The following is a 20319-nucleotide window of genomic DNA, read 5'->3' on the forward strand; positions in this document are numbered from 1 at the left end:
AGCATCTTTAGCCATGACACAAAAAAAGAAGGTGCTGTGCTCAGACAGAAGGTGCAGGATCCCCCACCACCACCCCCATCAGCCTCCAGCCATTAACCCTCATCATCCACAAGTTCACGGCGACCGGCTGAAAGGCTTGTGACAGGCCGGGGGAGAAGCAGTCACCACTAAATGCCATGAAGACAGGCCCATTTGAGGAACATTAGTTCACCCAGACAGGAGATGGGAGTGCTCCTTTGCCAGCCTGACCTGCTCGCTATCGCCACTGCAGGAGCAACGTGTTTAAATGAAGTTTCTCCTCTCTGCTGCGAGCTGCATCCCCCTCCAGCCACAGGCAAAGGCAGAAAAATGCACAATCTGGTGAAAATCCAGTTTTCCACGCGGTACCTGGTGTCCTCTTATTTATTCCGATTAAACTTTATTGCTCTGACCTCTGTGTTGGGCAGCAGGGACGCATGGGCTGCGGCAGAGCACCACCACCTCCATCCTCTCTCCTGCCCCTGGAGGCTCTTAGGAAACACTGTGGAGGTTTCAAAGGTGACAAAGCTCCCGCCGTTAATGAAGGATGGGGGGAATAGTCTTGTGGTTTGCCCTGACCATGTGCAAGGGTGTGATCACTCAAGGATTGGAAAAATCTTAATTTCTGTGCAGCAACGATGCTTTAAAGCTGTGGGTGTAGCCAGAGGGTGTTTTATGTGCGAAAGAGCGCGGAGACGTTGTGGGTTGCTGCTGGACACCCCGTTTCCCACCATCCAGGTTATTCCCTGATGTAAAAATCAGGGCACAAGCAGCGGAGCTCCGCGGCTGAGCCTCTCCGGCAGCCCCCAGCCCCTTTGCTGGTGTCTAGGGAGAGCTGGGGCCGTATTTCGGCTGAGCAGGAGGGCTGGGGGGTGGATTCGAGGATGCTGCCCACTCCCCACCCCGTGTCAGGCCTTTGGGGCTTTCCTTCGCAAGCCGAGGCGAGCTGGGTTATAGATAGCAGGCAGCTAACGCCGCTGATTAATGCTGCGGCGCCCACATTGCCTGCCTCGCATGTCGTTAGGAGATCAGCGCTGACGAAGGGGGCTCCTCTGGGGCCCCGGGAAGAGCCTGGGGAAGAGCAGGGACGTGGCAGAGCAAATCTGGTGCCAGGGATGCGGAGAAGCGCCCCTCGTGGCTGATTTTGGGGGATCTGGGGCATGGATTTGGGTAGCCCCAAAGCATCAAGCAGGAGCTGGATGCGGGTTGGGGGCCCAGCATCACCCCAGGGCCGCGGCCGGGTACCAGTGGGCATTACTGGATGCCCAGCAAAGATGCTCCCAGCTGGATCTGCCCAGTCCCATGAAACCCCATCATCCTGCGATCACTTCCCCCATGACTCACCCCAGGTGACCCCAATATTTTCATCCCCCAAACCCCCTTTTGGGTTTTCTACACATTTTTTTGCCTCCCCATCTCCTCCTTCCCACCTCATCCTCCCCTTGATTCCTGTAAGTGATTCTGCGTTGCGGCTGCGGAGCCTCTGCAACTTGGAAAAACATTTTATTAACCTTCTTTGACTTTAAAGAGCATAATTACATTTTAATCTCATATTCCCGCGTTATCATTCCAGACACAGAGTCATTTGAATGCAGATCATTCCCGGCTAATGTAATTTTACGATACAGTAATGAAGAGACGAAGCATGAGCATGTAACACCCAATTTAGCGCTGACATTTAGGTTTCTTTTAAAGAAAAGTTTTCCCAGCCGAGGGCTTTTGCATCCTCCTCGGTCCAACAACGCAAGTGGGTTTCGGCTCCCGCTGTGAAGGGACGGGTTTGGATGGGGAAATGTGGCCGGTGCTAATATTGGTCATTAAAGCTGCCCACCGCTGCCCCACGTGGGTGATTCAGCGTCTCTGGTGGTGGGCAAATTTGGGAACTCTCCCAGGGAGACCTGAGTTAGGCGCTGCAGTTACCTTCGCCTCTCTTGGAGGGGGGGAATCACCCTCATTTTACCCATCAAAAAGGCCAGGAGTCCCCCAAAACCCAGGACCACCACCCCACCAGGTTGATGCATCCTTCCAAAATCACAGGCAGGAGGCGGGGGCGGGCTGGGACCCCCAGCACGGCAAGCAACACCTCCAAATAGATGCTGCCCCTTACCCCTGTGTGCCTCAGTTTCCTCTGGGCGGCGAAGCGATGCTCTTGGTTTCATCCCCCCCTCCAGCATCCCTGCGTGGTGCCTCTGAAGCCCAGCACAGCGCTCACTTTGCTTTTAAAAGGATTTTGATTTTGCCAGGGTGGATTTCAGCGGGACCACGGCTCCCCCAAGGGATGCTTCAGCAGAGCAGCAGCCCCTTCACCACCCAGGGTACCACCATCCCTCCCGCTCCAACCAGGGCTGAGCCAGGGTGGGTCGCTGGTCTGGCAGAAAAGGGATGCTAATGAAGGTGAGAAAATGAAGGATGCTAATGAGGGTGGGGAAAAGCCACGCTCCGGCCACCCCATGTAAACCCCGGGCTCATTTTTATGGTTCTCTGCCTCGATTCCCCGTCTTTGATGAAGATGAGTGCAGGACGGGCTGAAGGGTAGAAAATCAGCCCAGAGGCTCGACCACAGCTAGTGGCACACACCCCCCCCATTGCCCACCCCCATCCCTTCCAGCACCCCCAAACGAGCCCCCCCCAGATGCCCTGAGCCAGCCCCAGCATTCTGGGGAGGGGTGGGCTCCAGATGCTCGTTAAGCACCTGATTGCCCTCTACATATTAATTTCACATTGCCTCGGCATTCCTGGAAAGGGCATCTGGGGCTGGCAGGAATATTCATGGCTGGATGGTGCGGGGAGGGCTTTTTGCTGCCGTTTGCCCCGTACCGGCGTTCCCAACAGTGACATGAGCGTGCTGGGTCTCAGAGAAGGTGGGACACACTGCATGCCAACAGGAGGGTCAATGCCAACTCCAAAGATACGTGTTTTTTTTCTTTTCATCTCTCCCTCTGCCGGTGGTTTCTCTGCCTTCTTGTTTCTTGGAGAAAAAGAGGTGGAAGAGGCGGGTGAGCGGTGGGTGGCGACGACAGATGCCTTTGGGCCAGGGTAGTGGCAGGGTCCTGCTCCACACCCCGCTGCTGAGTGGTCCAGCGCTGCAGCTGAGCCCCTTGCTTTAGGTGCGTCTTTGTGCACCCCAGTGCCCTTCCCCAGCCCTGACCCCATTGCGCCCCCTCCAGCATCCCAGCATCCCTCCCACACCAGCACCATTCAAACCAGCACCCCTCCCAAGCTGGCATCCCTCCCCAAACCAGCATCCTCCGAAGCAGCGTCCCTCCCCAAACCAGCATCTTCTGAATGAGCTTCCCTCCACAAACCAGCGTCACTCGCACAGACCAGCGTCACGCTGAAACCAGCATCCCTCACAAACCCCGTACCCCTCCCAAAGCAGCACCTCTCCCCAAACCAGCTGCCTCCAGACCAGGATCCCTCCCGGACCAGTGCCTTTCCAAACAAACAACCCTCTCTGAACCAGCGTCTTCTGAATGAGCATTCCCTCCCCAAACTGGCATCCCACCCAGACCAGTGTCTTCTAAACCAACAATCCCTCCCAAACCAGCTCCCCTCCCCAGACCAGCATCCCTCACAAACCTGCATCCCTCCCCAAAGCAGCATCCTCCAAACCAGCCTTCTCTGAAACCTCATCTTATGAATGAGCATCTCTTCCCAAACCCACATTCCTCCCCAAACCCACGCTCCCCCCCATCCATCACCCCTCCCCAGGACCCGGCCATCCCTGGGTTGGCCTGTGCCCCTCCGAGCAGCCACGGCTCAGTGTGTGGGGCGGAATTCACCAGCCCTGAGAGCTGCCGCTTGTTCTCCTACACTGAATCACCTCGAATTACAGATTTGCTTGGATGCGATTTGGGGGAGAAAAAAAAAAAAAAAAAAAAAAAAAGACAGGAAAAAAAAAACCTCACAACAAAAAAAACAACCCAGCCTTCTTCTTCCTCCTCCTCCTCCTCCTCCTCCTCCCCTCTGGGAAGGGGTGACAGCAGCATAAATAGCGGCTGGCGCAGCACGGGGCCAGATGCAGAGCGAGCGGCAGGGCGGCCGGCTTCCCCTAGCACGCGTGGCACAGCTGCGAGCACCCTCCGCCATGGCAGAGCCTTCGCTGCCCCTCTCCTTCCTCTGCCTCCTCGCCTTGTCTTCCGCCTGCTACATCCAGAACTGTCCCCGGGGCGGCAAGCGGGCCCTGGCCGACACAGCCCTCCGACAGGTACAGGGTGGGATGGGGGCTTGGGGGGGACGGGATGGGGCTCTGGGGGGTACGACGCAGCTCCGTGGGGTGCAGAGGCTCCCCGTCACCCGTGGGCACCCTTGGCCGTGCTACGCTCCCCTGAGCAGCACGGAGCACGCTGTTTTTGGGGGAGGCTGGGGGACATGCCCAAGGGCACATGGTGGGGCAGTGGCAGAGGAATGGGTGACCACCACACCCCCCCCGCCCCGAAATGCTGTTGTTACCTCAAAGAGGGGACTGGGCTGGGCCACAGCTGAGCAGCCCCATGCGGGGACAGGGCACCCCCATGGAGCAGAGATGGGGAGGACACGGGGGGCAGCAGGGAGCACCCAGAGCGGGGCCATCGCTGCAGCACGAGGCCGCGCTGCTGGTGGCAGGGACAAGATGGGTCACCCCATGCCAGCACGGCACCCCGAGGGCTGACGGAGCAGGAGGGGGGCTGCTTTTGAATACAAGGAGGTGCAAGCAGGGTGTACCCCTCCTTTTCTGGGGGGTCCGGGGAGACTCAAGCAGCTCCTTCCCCCAGTGCATGCCCTGCGGCCCCGGGAACAGAGGCAACTGCTTCGGCCCCGGCATCTGCTGCGGCACCGAGATGGGCTGTTACCTGGGCACGGCCGAGACGCGGCGCTGCGCCGAGGAAGACTACCTGCCTTCGCCCTGCCAGGCCGGCGGGCAGCCCTGCGGCTCCAGCGGCCGCTGCGCCGCACCCGGCATCTGCTGCACCACCGGTAATAGGGGCGGTGATGGGGGTCAGAGGGATGGGGGTCCAGAGAGGAGAGTTTGGGGTGTCTTGGGACCACGGTAGTGGCTGGCAATGGCAATGGCATGGGTCAATCCTGCAGTTAGACCTCACCTTCCAAAGGGGAAACTGAGGCAGAGAGCAGCAGCAGTGTTGTCCCCATTTTGGGATAATTTTGGGATAGTCAGATTCAGCCTAGATAAAAGGGAGAAATTTTTTACGATGGGGATGGTGAAACATGGGAGTAGGTTGCCCAGCGAGGTGGTAGATGCCCCATCCCTGGAAACATTCCAGGTCAGGTTGGGTGGCGCTTTGATCTAGTTGAAGTTGTCCCTGTTCATTGCAGGGGGTTGGACTAGATGACCTTTAAAGGTCCTTTCCAACCCAAACCATTCCATGATTCTATGGTAAGGACTGGGCTCAGAGCTCCTTCCCGAGCCACCGCCATGAGATATTTCCCAGCCAGGCACACGCAGCCTCCCCGATGTGCCAGAAAAATCCCAGCCAGCCCCACTCCCTGGTAAACAGGAGGGACAAAGTTGGAGCTGTGCAGGAACCCCTAGATGCCACCAACCCCTTCCCCACCTGAAGATAAAACACTTGTGGTCCTAAATAACCCGTACCATCACGACGTTTTGCTTCCTCTTGAAGAAACCTGTGCGATGGACACCAGCTGCCTGGACGAGGGCAGCGACGGGGCTCAGGAGGCGGCAGAGAAGAACCTGACGGTGCTGGACGGCTCGGCTGGAGATCTGCTCCTCAAGCTGATGCACTTGGCAAACCGGCAGCAGCAGCAGCAGCAGGGCAAGCATCCCCTCCTCTGAGTCGGGGCGCCGGGTGTCCCCCGCACCGCCACCGACCCCCCCAACCCCAGCCTTGTAAATACGAGACCCAATAAAAGTCCTCGTGCACTGTGGTGGCTTCGTCCGGGGTGCTGGGGACGGGTTATGGGGGGCTCCAGGGAACCCGTCCGGGGCTCGGAGATGGTGGGGTGAGGGGGTTTGGAGGTTGTTGGATCTTCATCCCCACACCTCCCCCCAGAATCCCTGTGCGGTTTGGCTCCAACCCGCAGTGGTTCTGCTGGGCTGGGTGCAGGATTTGGCCCCGTGCTGGCAGCACTAAGGGAAAGAAGCCCAGGCAGAGCTGGCCTTTGGGATCCGGCCATGGGGTCCCACCCCGGGAGCCCCAGCAGCACCCATGGGCGCTGAGCCTCCCAGCCCCCCCAGCCCCTGCAGTTTGGAGCACCACACCCCGGGAGGTGCCACCGTCACGTTACCTCTTAGCCAAGAGCCCTCTTCGAGGCAGATTCGGGGCCCCGTTACATTCAGGAACTGGCACGGCTGGCGCTTCAAGCCACATCTACTAAAAATGATTAAAAGTAAGGAAAACCACCCCCAAAAAAACCACAAGACTGGAAAGCTTTGGGTTCCCAGCTTCATACAACCTCCCAGCTGGTCTTATCTTTCCCCACCATCCCCACCAGACACCGATGAGCAGGATCAGCCCCCTGTTTATTCCACACGCACACCCCCCAAATTTGGGATACCGTTACCCCAACCCTCCTACCCCCTCCCAGGTGTCTTACCCTGGCAGGGTCCCTGCTCCGGGCTCTCTCGGGGCTGGGATCTGGCCACAGCGCGGGGGACAGCTCATCCTTTATAATGTCCCCGAGGGAGGTGGCACCTCCTGGGAGGTGGAGCTCCTCTGCGCCGGTGGGCCCCATCCTGCCCACGTCAGCTCCCCGCACCTCAAGGGGGTGCAGGATTAACCCAGCGCCCAGTCCATGCGACGAGCATCTTATCCCAGCCCCGGGGAGGTGGGGGACCTGAAATCACCCCAAAATCATTGGGAAAGCACAGATGGGTGACCCTAAACTGTGGGATAAAGAAATTGGGCTGTTGAAGCCCAGCCCTGGCAGTCAGCCTGTCCCTGGATGTGAACCCCAACATCTCCTGCAGCAAGGGGGGTGCATCGCTAAGCCGGGATGATGCTCCAGGCTGACGGAAGCCTTGGCATCGGGGCGTCAAGGTCTCCAAAAGCACCAGGAGCTGATAATCGGGATTTTTTTTCCCCACACTTCTCCACCCAAGTCGCATCCCAACCCTGCCCACGGGGGTCCGGACACCCCCAAACCAGCTGCAGGGGCTCCAGGACAGTGATTTTCCCCTCCACCCCACGCTGCAGCGGGACGGCAGCCGGGGCTGAGCCTCTGGGATGCTACACGCAGCTGCTGAGCCCCATTTCCAACCCGTTAACATGGACCCCAGTGCCCAGCTTGTCCCCAGGGAGCAGGATTCATCAGCTGCCTGACCCCAGGCAGGTGACAAGGACCTGGCTGCCCCCGCCACCGGCCACCATGGCCACACTAAGTGGCAGATTTCAAAGCAAGCCAGAGGGGATGAGAGGAGGTCATGGCTCCCAGGCTCCAGGCTGCCTAATTCCCAATTAAGCAGGCGCAGGGAGGGACCAAGTTAATGGTCTTGATAGATGTAAGATTTGTCCGCAGCAGAGGAATTTATTCAAGGCGGGATGCTCTTAATTGCAGTAACGAAGGCGAGGGGTTAGGGTTAGCAGGACTCTGTGTGATTGCATCAGCCTTCGGCCCCATCCTCCCTGCTGTTTCTCTTGCGGATCCTTCACCTGCTGATGACGTGGTCCAGGCCATCACTTTCAAGCCCCATGTGCAGCTCCAGGGCAGAAACAATGGGGAAATTTGGGTTTTCGGGCCTTTGCCGATGAGGTTTGGTGTTTTCAGGCTGCCTCGGTGCTGTTAGATGACAGCAGGCAGGGACAGGCTTGGTGTCACCACCATCCCAGAGCGGGACAAGCCCAGCATTGAGCATCCCCCAAGGGCCAGGCAGGGACAGGCAGAAAGGACCACCACCACATTTCCCACCCCAGATCCCACACATGATCCCAGAGGAAGATACGGGTTTGGTTTCCCCCCCACCAGAAGGGATTTGAAGCCAAGGGAAGAACAATGTCCCTCTCGCCCCACTCGGGTGAATGCATCCCACCAGGCTACGGAGATGCCTTCCTTCATCCCTACCCAACCCATGCCATAGGGGTCCCGAACAGGACACAGAGTGACAAGCTCAGCAGCCCTAAGGGGTTGGCAGGGAAGGGACCCAAGCCCCAAACAGCATCCGCAGCCTCCGCACGTTTCCCCCACCGCGGTCGGAGTCATCACCAAGGAGAAAACCAACACCTTGGCCTTGACCTCACGTCCTCGACCTCCGGCTATTAGCAGAGCCCTCCGGTGTGGAAAGCAATGCCTTGTGGTTTTTAAGGGAAACGGGTGACGCCGGTGCCAGCATCTGTAAGTAGGAGTCGGCACTATATATACACCACCGCTCGTTGGGACGAGAAGCCAAAAAGCTTCCCGACCCCACAGCCATGCCCTGCAAGGCGCTCGCCCTCTGCCTCCTGGGGCTCCTGGCTCTCTCCTCTGCTTGCTACATCCAGAACTGCCCCATTGGGGGCAAACGTGCCGTCCTGGACATGGAGATCAGGAAGGTAAGTCCTGGCGGGCTGGGAGACCTCCTAACCCCCTCCTTTCCTTCTCCCTACCTTCCCCAAGCCTCCCGAGGGCTCCTGCGGAGATGCCGGCAGGAGGGAGGAAAAGACCAGGGAAATGCTCAGCCTGACCCCAGATGCTTTTAACTCTCCCTCCACCTTTCTTCTCCCCTTTCCCCGACCAGTGCATGCCCTGTGGTCCCAGGAACAAGGGCGGCCGCTGCTTCGGTCCCAACATCTGCTGCGGAGAAGAGCTGGGTTGTTACATCGGCACCTCCGAAACCCTGCGGTGCCAGGAGGAAAACTTCTTGCCAACGCCCTGCGAGTCGGGACACAAGCCCTGCGGCGGCAGCGGAGGCAGCTGTGCCACCCCCGGAATCTGCTGCAGCAGCGGTGAGGGCAGAGCCGGGTCCACCTCCCTTCTGGGACCCTCATCATGACGGGGGTGGGGGGGGGCGCTCACGCACCAGAGATAATAAGTGGGAGAGGGGATGTCACCCAAAGGATCGCCTTTGTCCTGTCCATCTGTCCATCCATCTCCCCAACAGCCAGGGCCACCCCACTCAGCACAGACTTGATCCCGACGCCAGGGAAGGTGATAACAGACCATGAGGTTTCGGGGAAGGGGGAAAGCAGACAGCAACCACACTCAGGAGGCTGCGCAAGCAGCAGGAGCCCTCCGGTGCACAGCAGCCCATGCCCCCTCCTGCTTTCGTTATGGTTTTCCAAAAATCCCTGCCTGCTCCCTAAGTTAGATGCTACCAGAGATCCTGCTACAAATCCTGGGGAGCTACAGGGCACGAAGTGAACATGATCTTGCTCGAGGTTATTAGAAATCAGCACCAGGGGGGGGTCTCTGAGGGCTGGGTTTACACAGTGCTCTCCCCTTTCTCTCCCCGCGCAGAGGGCTGCGTGCTTGATTCATCCTGCGACCAAGAAATGTTGATTGCATAGACCACCCCGGAGAGAAGAACCTGCAGGATTCCTTATCTATCAAGCCGTACCAGCCCCGAATCAAGCCAAGAACAGATGAGCCAAGGTCTGTGACTCAGATTTCAGTGAATGATCTTAATTAGAAATAAAACTTGTACAGAAAAAAAAAAAAAAGTCTCTGTTTTTCATGTTCTTGCCTGGTTTAGGTACACTTGGGAGGGCTGTCTGGAGAGAAAAAGCCATTTTTAGGAAAGCGTAGATAAAAAGCAAGGATTTAGGGCTGATTCCTGCAGCTGGTGTTTTATCTGAGTGAGGGAGGGCAGAGGGACCTGCGGTCAAGCCTGCCTGGGCTCTGGCTGAAGCACAGCAAACTCCAGGCTGGTGTCAGGCAGCCCAAAAACGACCACACTAAGCCAGAACCGCCAAAGAGGACCCAGAGTAATTACAGTATTATCTACAACGTAAGCCCCAGGCGATGAGTACCATAAGGCTGAAGGTGGGGGGGCGGGGGGACACACATAGAAGTCAGTATCATTTAGCCATCCTCTGCACAGATTTCTCATTTAGCCACACCAACAGAGTGCAAAGGAGGGTTTAAAGGATCAGCAGGTCCTTACACCACAGCAGAAACCAGAAAGACAATTAATTCTTTCCCCTATCAGCAAAGAGTGAGAGGTCAGTGTTTCCTACGAAGCGATTCCAACTTTGTTTTCTTTCAAAAGCATCTAAACGGGTCGACATACAAACCGTGCCGGGGCTACAATGGGGAGGCTCAGAGCCAGGACCCGCCTCGGGACCGTTCCCGCTCTTCCCCCCTACATGCTTTGTGTGAAAGCAGGAGGGATCCAAACACGTGGGAGGTGGATTCGCAGAGAGTCAGTGACAGGAATACGAACACCAGCAGCTTCTCAGGCAGCTTCTGTGCTGCCTCGCAGGGCTAAGACAGACTACTGGTGCCTCTGCTGCTTGTCGAAAGCCCAAGTTTCTCCCTCCCCCTCCCCCTTGCAGGCGTTAACCCTTCAGAAGAACCACAGCCAGACCCGCAGGCTTTTGTCAACAATTCTGTGGTCGATTTATACATTAAAAGGAAGAAACGGGCTCGTAAGTGGAGCCTCTGTACAGAGGCCAGGTTAGCACCCCCTGTCCTGGGCCGGGGCCGCTAAGACAACACCGTCCGTTTGACGATCCGTCCATCCTTGTCGATGGCAAAGTTGTAGTTGCGAGGGTTGTCCAGGCACTCCTCAATCCGCGCGTCCAGGTTCTCGGGGGTGATGAACGTTTTGGCTTCCTCCTGTATGAAGGACAAGTACTGGCTCTTAACGCACATTAGCGGACGAGTCACTACGGGCAGCACACAAGCTGCTGGTGCCTGCAGAGCTCGTGGATCTCCGACAGATCCTGAGATGTCACCAGCATTGCCAGGATCTCAGCAGGAGCCGAGTCCAGAAGGAGGAAACCTTTATTCTCCCGCTCAGGATTATTCCACCCTGTTTTCAGAGCTCTCACTCAACCTCCTTCCCATTCACACACTGTCAACACTCCTCCTGGAAGGTGCCAACACTTCCGTTCCCAGCTACCAACAAAAAATCTCCAGAAAATAAGCCTACAGCTTCCACATTGCTCCCACGGGCTGCTGTCAAACCCTTCACAGGGACCGCTGGCAGCATTCTCCCCAGCAGGCACCAGCTGCTCTCACCTGCAGCTGGAGAACCTCCTTCTCCTTTTCCTTCAGGAAAGCCTCCATTATCCGGGCCCTGTTCTCTGCAGCCTGTAACTTCTGCCTCTTCCGTTCTTCCTCTTCTTTCCTAATTCTTTCCTCTCTGCCATATGGAAAGGAAAACAAACCAACAAAGTTTTGGTGAATCCTCACGCCCTGTGGAGTGGCACTTTTCTGAGACACAATAATCCCTCAGGATGCAAAGAGAGCTTGTGCTGTCCCCAGTGCAGGGAGGGAGGAGAATTCCCCTCCTTCTGTGAGAGAAAAATCAATGCAAAACGTTAACGCAAAAGCTTTCGAAGTGACTGGCATGGACATGCGTGACGCTGATCTGAGACCTAGCAGGGTCTGGCTCCGTTCAGGAGCTCTAAGTCAGAGCACGTGATTCTTCTAGCAGTAACTGGATGGGGAAGCTTGAGTGCTTTGTGACGGGCCAAGGGACAGCAGCAGGGACGGGGCAGATGGGCTTTTCCCATTAACCTTCTCCAGATTTTGAGATTCAGCAGATGCTGATTTTCTTGGAAGCATCAACACAGTTCCTGTGCCTGACCAGAGGATGGCTCCCTGGGAGCAGTGCAGGAGGGAATGTGGAGAATGACACGCACCTCTGCAGGAGAGCAGGAGGCTGTCCAGAGCTCGGTAACGTACCCCTCAGCAGCAAGAGGCCCTGGAAACACGACTGCTCTGTATGCAGATTTATTTTTAAAAGGTCAAAATTTAGGTCAAGTGTCTTTGTGAAAAATAGAACATGACTCTGACCGACCCAGGTGCTGAATTTAGTTCTGTACGAGCAAAAGTCAAAGCCAGGAAGGGAAGTGGGCCCCTAGCTTCACATGGGGCCAGGCTGACCTGCGTGCCCGCTGCCGGGCATTCTCCGCCTCATTCCAGGCCATCAGGCGCCGGTGCTCCTCCATCAGCTCCGCCGAGTCCTCCCCAGACAGCAGTGCCTCCCGCTTCTTCTGCAGCACCTCGGCCCTGAACTCGGCCCTGCCGGGAGGGGAGGCCACTGAGCTGCTTGCTTACCAGGGCCTGGGTGCCATGGGGGGGTTCTCCCAAGCCTACCCCATAGCAGAGCCAGCCCCACCGTCCCGACTTTCCCCTGCCCCACAGCTATCCCAGCCCCACCACCCTGGCTCTGCTGTACCCCACAGTAACTGGAGTCTAGCTGTCCCTGCTCCAAAGCAGCCCCAGACCCCTCAGCCCTCCCCTGCCCCACAGCCCCATAACCAGCCACCTGCACCACAGCAAGCCATCCCACAGCAGCACCACAAATGCACAGCCAGCCCCGCAACCCACCTCTGCACCACAGCAGCCCCAAATGGCCACAAGCCAGACCTCTCCTGCCCCACAGCCTGCCCCCTGCCCCACAGCAGTCTCATACCCAGAGCCAAAGACAGCCCCCCAACCCTCCCCTACCCCACAGCAGCTCCACAGCCCTATACCCAGCCTCCTGCCCTATAACCAGAGCCACAGCCAGCTCCCGAACCCTCCCCTGCCCCACAGCAGCCCCACAGACCTATACCCAGCCCCCTGCCCCACCGCAGTCCCACAGACCTATACCCAGCCCCCTGCCCCACAGCAGTCCCATACCCAAAGCCACAGACAGCCCTCCAACTCTCCTCTACCCCACAGCAGCCCCACAGCCCTATACCCAGGCCCCTGGCTCACAGCAGCCCTACGGCCCCAAGGCCCGGCCTCCCGACTCCCCCCTCCACAGCCTCTGCCCTCCCCTCCATCCCCCGGGCGGGTACCGGAGGGCGCCGAGGACCAGCCGGTGCTGCCGGTACCGCTCGGTGACCACCAGCAGTTCCTCAGGGTCGACGGGCGGCGGCACCTTCACCCGCGACGCCTTGGATTTGGCGGGAGGGTCGTGCCGCGTCTTACGGCCCCGCGCCGGGACCAGCCGCGGCCCCCAGGCGGGGAAGGGGCCGCTACCGGGGCCGGGGCCGGGGCCGGGGCCGGAGCCGGGTCCCGGGCGGGCGGCAGGGCCCAGCGCGGCCGCCAGGGCCGGCCCCAGGCGGCAGCGCCTCAGCGCCGGCAGCATGGCGGCCCGCCGGACCGGACGTGACGTACCGGAACCGCCCGCGAGGCACCGTGAGGAAGGGAGCGCGCAGCGGGGGCTGACGGGAAATGTAGTGCGGGACACGGCACTCCCCGGGACATGGCACCCCCCCCGTGATACACGGCGCCCCACGGGACACAGCGCCCCACGGGATACAGCAGCCACCCTGTGGGACACAGACACCCGCGAGACACGGCACCACCCACGGGACACGGCACCCGCCCCCCGGGGACACAGACACGCCACGGGACACGGACGCCCATAGGACACGGCGCCCCACGGGACAGAGACACCCCACCGGGACACGGCAGCTCCGCGGGGGACACGGCACCCCCCGCAGGATACAGCCACCCACGGGACACAGACACCCGTGGGACACGGCACCCCCTGGAAACGGCCCCACAGGACAAAGCCCAACGAGACACAAGCCCCCCACGGGAAACACGCTCCCCCCGCTCCCCCCGGCCCGTTCTCGGGACAGAGCCCCCCATAAAACACAGCCCCCCGTGGCACAAGCCCCTCCCCACCCGAGGCACAGCCTCCCACGGGACACCACCCCCCCGCACGGGACACAGCCTTGCGGGACACGGCACCCCCCCACACACGGGACACGGCACCCTGCAGGGGACATCCCCCGCCCCCACGGGACACGGCATCCCCCACGGGACTTAGCCCCCTAGGAGACACATCCCCCCCATCGGACTCCCCCATCCCCCCCACGAGACACAGCTCCCCGCGGCACACAGCCCCCCACACACACTTGCATCTCCGCCCCCCCCCCCAGCACACCCCCACGCGGGACACCCTCCAGGCGGGACGCCCCCGGCAGCCGCCACCACTCAGGACAAGGTCCCCCCCGAGCCCCTTTATTGCCCGCGGGGACCCGCCAGTGGGTCGTGGGGGGGCTCGGTGTGTCACGGGTGGGCTCGGTGGGTCCCGCTCCCGCCTGGGGTCGGTGGGTGCCGCTCAGCGGCGGCGCAGCGCAGCCCCCTGCGGGAGCGGCAGCGGGGTCGGTGGGGCCGGGGCCGGTGGAGGCCGGGGCCGGTACCGGCCCCCACCCCCGCGGTGGTCCCCCCACCCGTGTTCCCCCCCTCGTCCCCGCTCACCAGCAGCGGCTCCTCCCGCCGCGGGGCCGGCGGCTGCCGGGGGGGGCACGGGGGCGGGCTGCAGCGCCAGAGCCGGGACGGGACCTGCGGGAGAGCGGCCGCCGTGGGGGGGACGGGACCGGCGGGGGACAACCCCCGGGGACGGGGAGGCTGGGGGGGATATAAACTCGGGGCGGAGGGGGTTAATCCGGGAGGAGATAATCCAGGGAGGATAATTTGGAGAGGGTAACCCGGAGGGGGGAATACATCCGGGGGGGTAATTTTGGGGGGGAGATGATGTCGGGGGGGGGATATTCCAAGGGGAGGGCTAATCGAGGGAGGATAATTTGGGGAAGCATAACCGGTGTGTGTATAATCTGGGGGGGGGGGGATAATCCGAGGAGGGGGAGTAAATCGTGAGGGAGATGAGCGCAGGGGGGTGACGATCTGTGGGGGCGTGTAACTTCGAGGGGGGTGATCTCGGTGGAGAAGAGCAGTACCGGGGTGGGGTGGGGGGCCGATAAACTGGGGGCGGGGGATAAATCGGGGAGGATAATCTGGGAAAGGGTAACCCGGGGGGGGGCGGGGGGGGCGGAAATCGGAAGGGATATAAATCCGGGGGCGGTAATTCGTCGGGGGGAGATGACCACCGGGAGGGGATAATGCGGGGCGGGGGGGAGAGTATAATATCGGTGGGGGTGGGAGGGGGGTAACTCGGTGGGGGAGATAACCACGAGGAGGGATAACCTGGGGGACGAGGGGATAATCCAGGGAGGGGGATAAACCGGGGAGGGGGATAATGCCGGGGCGGGGGGGAAATAACCCCGGGAGCAGGAGGCTTTTACCCTGGGGGGGGGGCGGGTACAAGAATCCGGGGCGTGTGTGACCCCAGGGGGGGTACAAACCCTGGGGCAGAAGGGCATCACCCTGGGGGTGGGGGAACCCCAGGGGGGGTAACACCCCGGGGGTGGGGGGTGTCATCACCGGGGGGGCGCGGGTCCCTACCTGCAGGGCCGGGGGCGGGGCGAGGTCCCGCTTGCCCCCCGGGTACCAGCCATGGGACCAGTGCTGGCCGGGGCAGCGGGGCACGGCGGCGGCCAGCAGCAGCAGCGCCAGCAGCAGCAGGGACACGCGGGGTGCCATGGCCGGGGGGGCTGCGGGGGCAGAGGGGTCTCTGTCCCACCGGCACCCACCCCAGTGGGTGCCCCGGGGGGGGCTGCTGGGGGCTGGCTGGAGGTGCTGGAGGGATGGGCACCCATGGCTGCTGCCTGGGGTGGCTTGGGTGCAATGAAGATGGGCGCCACAGGGTCCCATTTGGGGTGGTTTTGGGGATGGAGATGCTGGAGGGGATGAGCACCCTGGGGTGCTGCATGAGGTGGGTTTGGGGCTTGGATGTTGGAGGGGATGAGGACCCATGGGTGCTCTTTGGGGTGGGTTTGAGGATGGAGATGCTGGAGGGGATGAGCACCCATGGGTGCTTTTTGGGGTGGGTTTGGGATGGAGATGCTGGAGGGGATGAGCACCCTGGGGTGCTGCATGGGGTGGGTTTGGGGCTTGGATGTTGGAGGGGATGAGGACCCATGGGTGCTCTTTGGGGTGGGTTTGAGGATGGAGATGCTGGAGGGGATGAGCACCCCGGGGTGCTGCTGGGGTTCGGGTCCAGCAAGGACGCACACCTTGGGGTGCTGTTAGAGTCTGATTCGGGGCGAGCAGGACCACCACCCCAGGGTCCACATGTGCCGCCAGCACCCACCCACCCACCCCCCGCCGCTGGGGCAGCCTCACCTGGCTGGGTGGACGTCGGTGGTGGCGGTGGCTGCCTGGTGCTGTGGCCGGCCAGGCTGGGCACCGCTATTTGTAGGGCTGGGCGACAGTGACGTCGGCCCCGCTGCTGCTCCCACGGGGGACCGTGACCTCGCCGATGGCGTCGGCCTCCTCGTGTCAGCGCCTGCCGCCTCCTTCCCCCCACAAATCCCCTTGGCACTGCAGGACAACACCCTGACACCTCTTTTTTTGGGGGGGTCTGCCCCGCTGACCCTGCTCTGGCTCAGATGGTCCCCAGCCCTGTGACCAACACATCCAGGAGCCGCTTTGCAGCCCCCGGGGACGCTCCTGGTGAAGGGGGTGGGGGGGAGCAAACCCTTGGTGCCTCAGTTTCCCCACCCAGCACCGTCCCCAATTTCACCCGTTCTCCCCCAATTTCAGCTTCATCACCCCCACGTCAGGGCCAGGTGCTGGCAACGGCCAGGCAGCCCAAAGCCTCTGGCTCAGGGGATGTGATGGAGCCTGGGAAAGGGATTTTGGCAGGATCCGTCCCCAGATTATCTCCAGCAACTGCTCGCATCCCTGCTATTTGCGGTGGGATGCGGCAGAAGGACTGGGCCACAGCAGATGCGATGGCGAAAGGTCAGGGCAGCTCCCCAAGATCTTAAAATTCCTTCGTCCCCACAGCGATCCCAGGAAGGAAGGAAAAGGGGAAAAACCTCATTATTGTCACTGGGAAGCAGCCAGCGCCCAGCGGGCAGAGGGACAGAGCCACTTGGGGTGCTCGGTGTCCCCAGGGAGAGCATCGGTAGTGGGCAAGTGCGCCCCTCCCCCATCCCAGGAGGGTCCCCGTTTCTTTTGGGATCAGCACGTTTATTTCCGAGCATGACTTCCAGCTTTGTCCAAAAGCCCCCCAAATTCAGGAGTCAAAGTCTACTAATGAAGTGATGATGCTGGGGTTCATGATGGGGTGGCAGGTGATGGAATGGGGACGACAACAGCAGTGAGGTAATTTTTGGGGCGTGTTTTGGGTTGCTGGGGGGTGGTGTCCCTTTGCCTGTGTGCACCCACCGAGCCACTCCCACCCCAGGAAATCCCCCTGGGATGGAAAAGCTATGCTGGAAAACTCGGATACCTTGATGCATGGGGTGGCTTTTCCCGTGGTTTCCTAGAGTTCCACCCCATATCCCCTGAGTCTTCCCTTGGCTGGGCAAGGATGTCACCGTCCCTTTGCCTTGCCACCCCCCTCATGCTCCTGATCACCGCCCTGGGTGCCCAGACACATCCTTGGGGTGAAACCTCCACTCCGACCCTAGTTCTCCCAGTGCCTGCAGCAGAGGATGGAGCTCCCCCGGTTAACCAGGGCATAGTCCCCCTCACCGCAGGAGGAACAAGGAAGGCATTTCATCAGACACCTCTTTGTAACAAAAAACCTATTAAAATCAACCATATTAACCTTTCTTTTTTAATGTAGAAGTGCTGCACCCTTGGGTCTTCAGGACTTTTCTTGGCCCTTAGGACTCTTCTTGTGCCCTGTCCCATCACCAGCATTAGGGTTTCCTTAGATTTTTCTTCTTCTGGGAAGGGAACAATAAAAATCCTCTTTCTCTGACAACCCAAATTCATCTCCATGATGGAGCCTCCATAGGGGAAAAAAAAAAAAAAAAAAAAAAAAAAAAAAAGAGGAATATTCCCTAAGCTTGTCTGGAAGGCAGCAAGGGCACTCTCCAGGCTGGAGAAGGGTCTCCTTCAGCTTTAAAAACCTGTGAATGCTTTAGCAGTGACCATCTGGAGAGCATCTTGAGGTCTTAAACTGCAAGAGGGTAGGTTGAGATTGGACATAAGGAAGAAATTCTTTATGACAAGGGTGGTAAAACAGTGGAAGAGGTTCCCCAGAGAAGCTGCGGATGACCCATCATTGGAAGTGTTCAAGGTCAGGTTGAATGGGGCTTTGATAAACCTGATTTAGTGGGAGGTGTCCCTGCCCATGGCAGAGGGGTTGGAACTAGATGATCTTTGACCTGTGCCATGGTGCTATGAAAACAAGATGAGTTTGTTAGGCTGGGCCACCGCACCACCAAATACAGTTTTGAGATGGCTCCAGAATTTCTCTTTCACTGCTGTTACAGAGCAAGAAGAGGGAAGGGTGTGGATGGCACTTGGGAAGAGACACAATGGGTGAGAACACGGAGCTCGGACAGCGTGGAGCCGCTTTCTTCTCCAGCCAGAGCCCCCAGACCCCATGCAGCAGCATCCCTTGCTGCTGGGAGCCCGCGGGTACCGCTCCCTCCTGGAAGGGACCAGTGGGGATGGCAGGGCCATCACAAGCGTCCATCATGATAACGCCTGTGGCAGGTCTAAAATCTGGCACCAAATACATGGACGTTTCCTTCAGGGAGCAAAAACCCTTTTGTTTTTCTGTTGTTGGGTTGTTTTTTTTTTTTCTTTTTTTTTTCCTGGGGTTGAAATCCCAACGGTCGCTGCTCATTATGGTTTCCAAACCAGCAGCACCTGGTGGCCTGACCCTGAAGGAGGAACCTTTTATGTTTTTTATACAAAAATTAGGATATTTATATATATATACACACACACAGAATAAGCTTTTTGGTTTTTTCTTCTCCTTTTTTTTTTTGAAAGAGCTGACCCACAGAAAAATGTGAAACCATTTCCCTGCAGGTTCGGAAAAGCTTGTGCTTGCGGGGTTGTGGTTTTGTTGTTTTTGGTTTTTTTTTCAGATGAGATCCAGGATATCTTTTTCTTCTTCTTTTTTTTTTTTTTTTAAAAAGGCTTTACTCCCTCAAGAAAAAAAAAAAAAAAGATTTACAAACAAAATAACAGCCTGTATCAACTCTCCAGAAGAGAGATGGTATGACAATATTAATCCAAACATCACGCTATTTAATTCCCCAATAAAACATTGGAAAAAAAGGAGCCAACAGTATCTGCACTAACACTTTGCTACATATAAAATCTCCAGCTAATATGAAGCTTATGGTACCAACCTCTAAAACAGTTAAGATATATACACATATTTTTTGGGGGGGTATATTAACAAACAGAATATTACAAAATATTAAAGAAGGCAACTCTTCTGTCATTTGTTTCAGGGCGTGGAGTTTTTTTTTCTTCACTTGAAGTTGGCGTAGTCTGAGAAGGCGTCGATATATTCCTGCACCACCTTGTAGCAGAATTCGTACTGTTCCTGCGGGATTCAGGAAGAGCACAACATTAGAGCAAGAAAATTCACACTTGAGACATAATTTGATGTTTCGTGGTCTGTGGCAAGCTGGGACCAAGCATAGTCAGGTGTCCTCAGCCCAGACTGAGGGCAGGAACAGGACTCCCACCCGTCAGCATGTCCCACCTCCTTTGTGCCCCCCAAAAATGGGCTGCCCACCCTCCTTCCTGGGGTGCCACCAGCAAAAGAAACTTGCTTTCCCCTTCCTCTCTGAGGTCCGATTTTGATCCCAAAAATGCTTTTATTTGAATCCCTGAGCATCCTTGCAAACCCCTCTTGCAAGACCTCATCTAGTCCTGCCTTCTCCTCCCCTCCCTGCCCTGCTGCCTGCCCAAGCCCGTGTCACAGCCGCTCGAGGACAGGTTTCCAGGCTCTTGGAGCCCATAAATATGTAGGCTGTGGCTGAGGACGTCTCCAGGGAGGCTCCTACGGCTTGTGTCAGTGCTCAAAAGGTGCCATCAGCCAGCCAAGCTCCACTCTTCCAGATGTCCTAACAGGAGGAAGGGGCAATACTTTCTGACCCATCTCCATCCCTTACTCTTTCATGGAGAGAGAAAACCTTCAACTGAGGAAGTTTTTGCTCAACATTGAGTCCCCAGCTCGTTGTCGCTGAGGTCTGGGGTGGCAGGAGGAGCACGGGGTGTGTTCAGCTGTGCTTACCAGTGTCTGCACCATATGCGGCCTCTGTAGTCTTAAACTCTTCACTGTCTGAAAGACGTCAAGAATCCCTTCTGCCTTCACCCTTTCCAGGACAGTGCTCAGCGCGCAGAAGGTGCCTGTTCTTCCTGCTCCAGCACTGGCAAAGAGAAACCAGAAGGTAAAGGAAACCGCCTGTCCTGACCATGTTGGCTTTGCTCAGGGGACAATCCATAGGGGAACCACCAGAGAACTGTAGGAGCTGATGGTCCTGCCCCATCCTCTCCTAGTTTAGTGAGGACATGCTCTACAAGACTGAAGCCTTGTTGCTTAGCTGAGCAGGAAAACCCTGTACCACATCTGCCCCAACTGCTCCTGCTCAG

General features: G+C 58.5%; 5 protein-coding genes across 6 annotated transcripts in view; 2 read left to right on the forward strand and 3 right to left on the reverse strand.

Moving 5' to 3' along the window:
• The first annotated feature begins 4000 nt into the window (after positions 1–4000).
• On the forward strand, positions 4001–6344 carry LOC134516340 (vasotocin-neurophysin VT). The gene is made up of 3 exons (XM_063336427.1): positions 4001–4225; positions 4773–4974; positions 5637–6344. Exons 1-3 carry the CDS (start codon positions 4037–4039, stop codon positions 5807–5809), a joined length of 564 nt encoding a protein of 187 aa, XP_063192497.1. The 5' UTR covers positions 4001–4036; the 3' UTR covers positions 5810–6344.
• Positions 6345–8368: 2024 nt separating this feature from the next.
• On the forward strand, positions 8369–10132 carry LOC134516583 (neurophysin 1-like). The gene is made up of 3 exons (XM_063336922.1): positions 8369–8501; positions 8687–8894; positions 9406–10132. Exons 1-3 carry the CDS (start codon positions 8382–8384, stop codon positions 9453–9455), a joined length of 378 nt encoding a protein of 125 aa, XP_063192992.1. The 5' UTR covers positions 8369–8381; the 3' UTR covers positions 9456–10132.
• Positions 10133–10482: 350 nt separating this feature from the next.
• MRPS26 (mitochondrial ribosomal protein S26) lies at positions 10483–13229 on the reverse strand. The gene is made up of 4 exons (XM_063336921.1): positions 12903–13229; positions 12001–12138; positions 11131–11254; positions 10483–10725 (listed from the first exon to the last, which is right to left on the reverse strand). The coding sequence occupies exons 1-4, from the start codon at positions 13193–13195 to the stop codon at positions 10594–10596; spliced, it is 687 nt and encodes a 228-aa protein (XP_063192991.1). The 5' UTR covers positions 13196–13229; the 3' UTR covers positions 10483–10593.
• Positions 13230–14031: 802 nt separating this feature from the next.
• On the reverse strand, positions 14032–15441 carry LOC134516584 (progonadoliberin-2). The gene is made up of 3 exons (XM_063336923.1): positions 15304–15441; positions 14320–14403; positions 14032–14203 (listed from the first exon to the last, which is right to left on the reverse strand). The coding sequence occupies exons 1-3, from the start codon at positions 15439–15441 to the stop codon at positions 14180–14182; spliced, it is 246 nt and encodes an 81-aa protein (XP_063192993.1). The 3' UTR covers positions 14032–14179.
• Positions 15442–18939: 3498 nt separating this feature from the next.
• Positions 18940–20319, reverse strand: part of PTPRA (protein tyrosine phosphatase receptor type A) — a 125707-nt gene continuing 124327 nt past the window's right edge. For both annotated transcript variants that reach the window (XM_063336018.1, XM_063336019.1), the window contains 2 exons: positions 19961–20096; positions 18940–19264 (listed from right to left, as the gene is read on the reverse strand). In XM_063336018.1, the coding sequence (XP_063192088.1) occupies positions 19190–19264; positions 19961–20096 (211 nt within the window). In that variant the 3' untranslated portion in view covers positions 18940–19189. The remainder of the gene's footprint in view (positions 19265–19960; positions 20097–20319) is intronic.

This window comes from Chroicocephalus ridibundus, chromosome 5 (genome assembly GCF_963924245.1).
Source record: "Chroicocephalus ridibundus chromosome 5, bChrRid1.1, whole genome shotgun sequence".
Taxonomy (NCBI): domain Eukaryota; kingdom Metazoa; phylum Chordata; class Aves; order Charadriiformes; family Laridae; genus Chroicocephalus; species Chroicocephalus ridibundus.

What these genes read in the sequence shown, in the direction of transcription:
- LOC134516340 (XM_063336427.1), top strand. Translation starts at nt 4,037, where the DNA reads ATGCAGAGCGAGCGGCAGGGCGGCCGGCTTCCCCTAGCACGCGTGGCA. An exon ending in CCGACACAGCCCTCCGACAG is followed by an intron (nt 4,226 to 4,772) that starts GTACAGGGTGGG and finishes TCCTTCCCCCAG; the next exon opens with TGCATGCCCTGCGGCCCCGG. An exon ending in CGGCATCTGCTGCACCACCG is followed by an intron (nt 4,975 to 5,636) that starts GTAATAGGGGCG and finishes TTCCTCTTGAAG; the next exon opens with AAACCTGTGCGATGGACACC.
- LOC134516583 (XM_063336922.1), top strand. Translation starts at nt 8,382, where the DNA reads ATGCCCTGCAAGGCGCTCGCCCTCTGCCTCCTGGGGCTCCTGGCTCTC. An exon ending in TGGACATGGAGATCAGGAAG is followed by an intron (nt 8,502 to 8,686) that starts GTAAGTCCTGGC and finishes TTCCCCGACCAG; the next exon opens with TGCATGCCCTGTGGTCCCAG. An exon ending in CGGAATCTGCTGCAGCAGCG is followed by an intron (nt 8,895 to 9,405) that starts GTGAGGGCAGAG and finishes CTCCCCGCGCAG; the next exon opens with AGGGCTGCGTGCTTGATTCA.
- MRPS26 (XM_063336921.1), bottom strand. Translation starts at nt 13,195, where the DNA reads ATGCTGCCGGCGCTGAGGCGCTGCCGCCTGGGGCCGGCCCTGGCGGCC. An exon ending in CTGGTCCTCGGCGCCCTCCG is followed by an intron (nt 12,139 to 12,902) that starts GTACCCGCCCGG and finishes CCCTCCCGGCAG; the next exon opens with GGCCGAGTTCAGGGCCGAGG. An exon ending in AGGAGGTTCTCCAGCTGCAG is followed by an intron (nt 10,726 to 11,130) that starts GTGAGAGCAGCT and finishes TCCTTCATACAG; the next exon opens with GAGGAAGCCAAAACGTTCAT.
- LOC134516584 (XM_063336923.1), bottom strand. Translation starts at nt 15,441, where the DNA reads ATGGCACCCCGCGTGTCCCTGCTGCTGCTGGCGCTGCTGCTGCTGGCC. An exon ending in CCCCGCCCCCGGCCCTGCAG is followed by an intron (nt 14,404 to 15,303) that starts GTAGGGACCCGC and finishes GCTCTCCCGCAG; the next exon opens with GTCCCGTCCCGGCTCTGGCG. An exon ending in GGCGGGAGGAGCCGCTGCTG is followed by an intron (nt 14,204 to 14,319) that starts GTGAGCGGGGAC and finishes CCGCTCCCGCAG; the next exon opens with GGGGCTGCGCTGCGCCGCCG.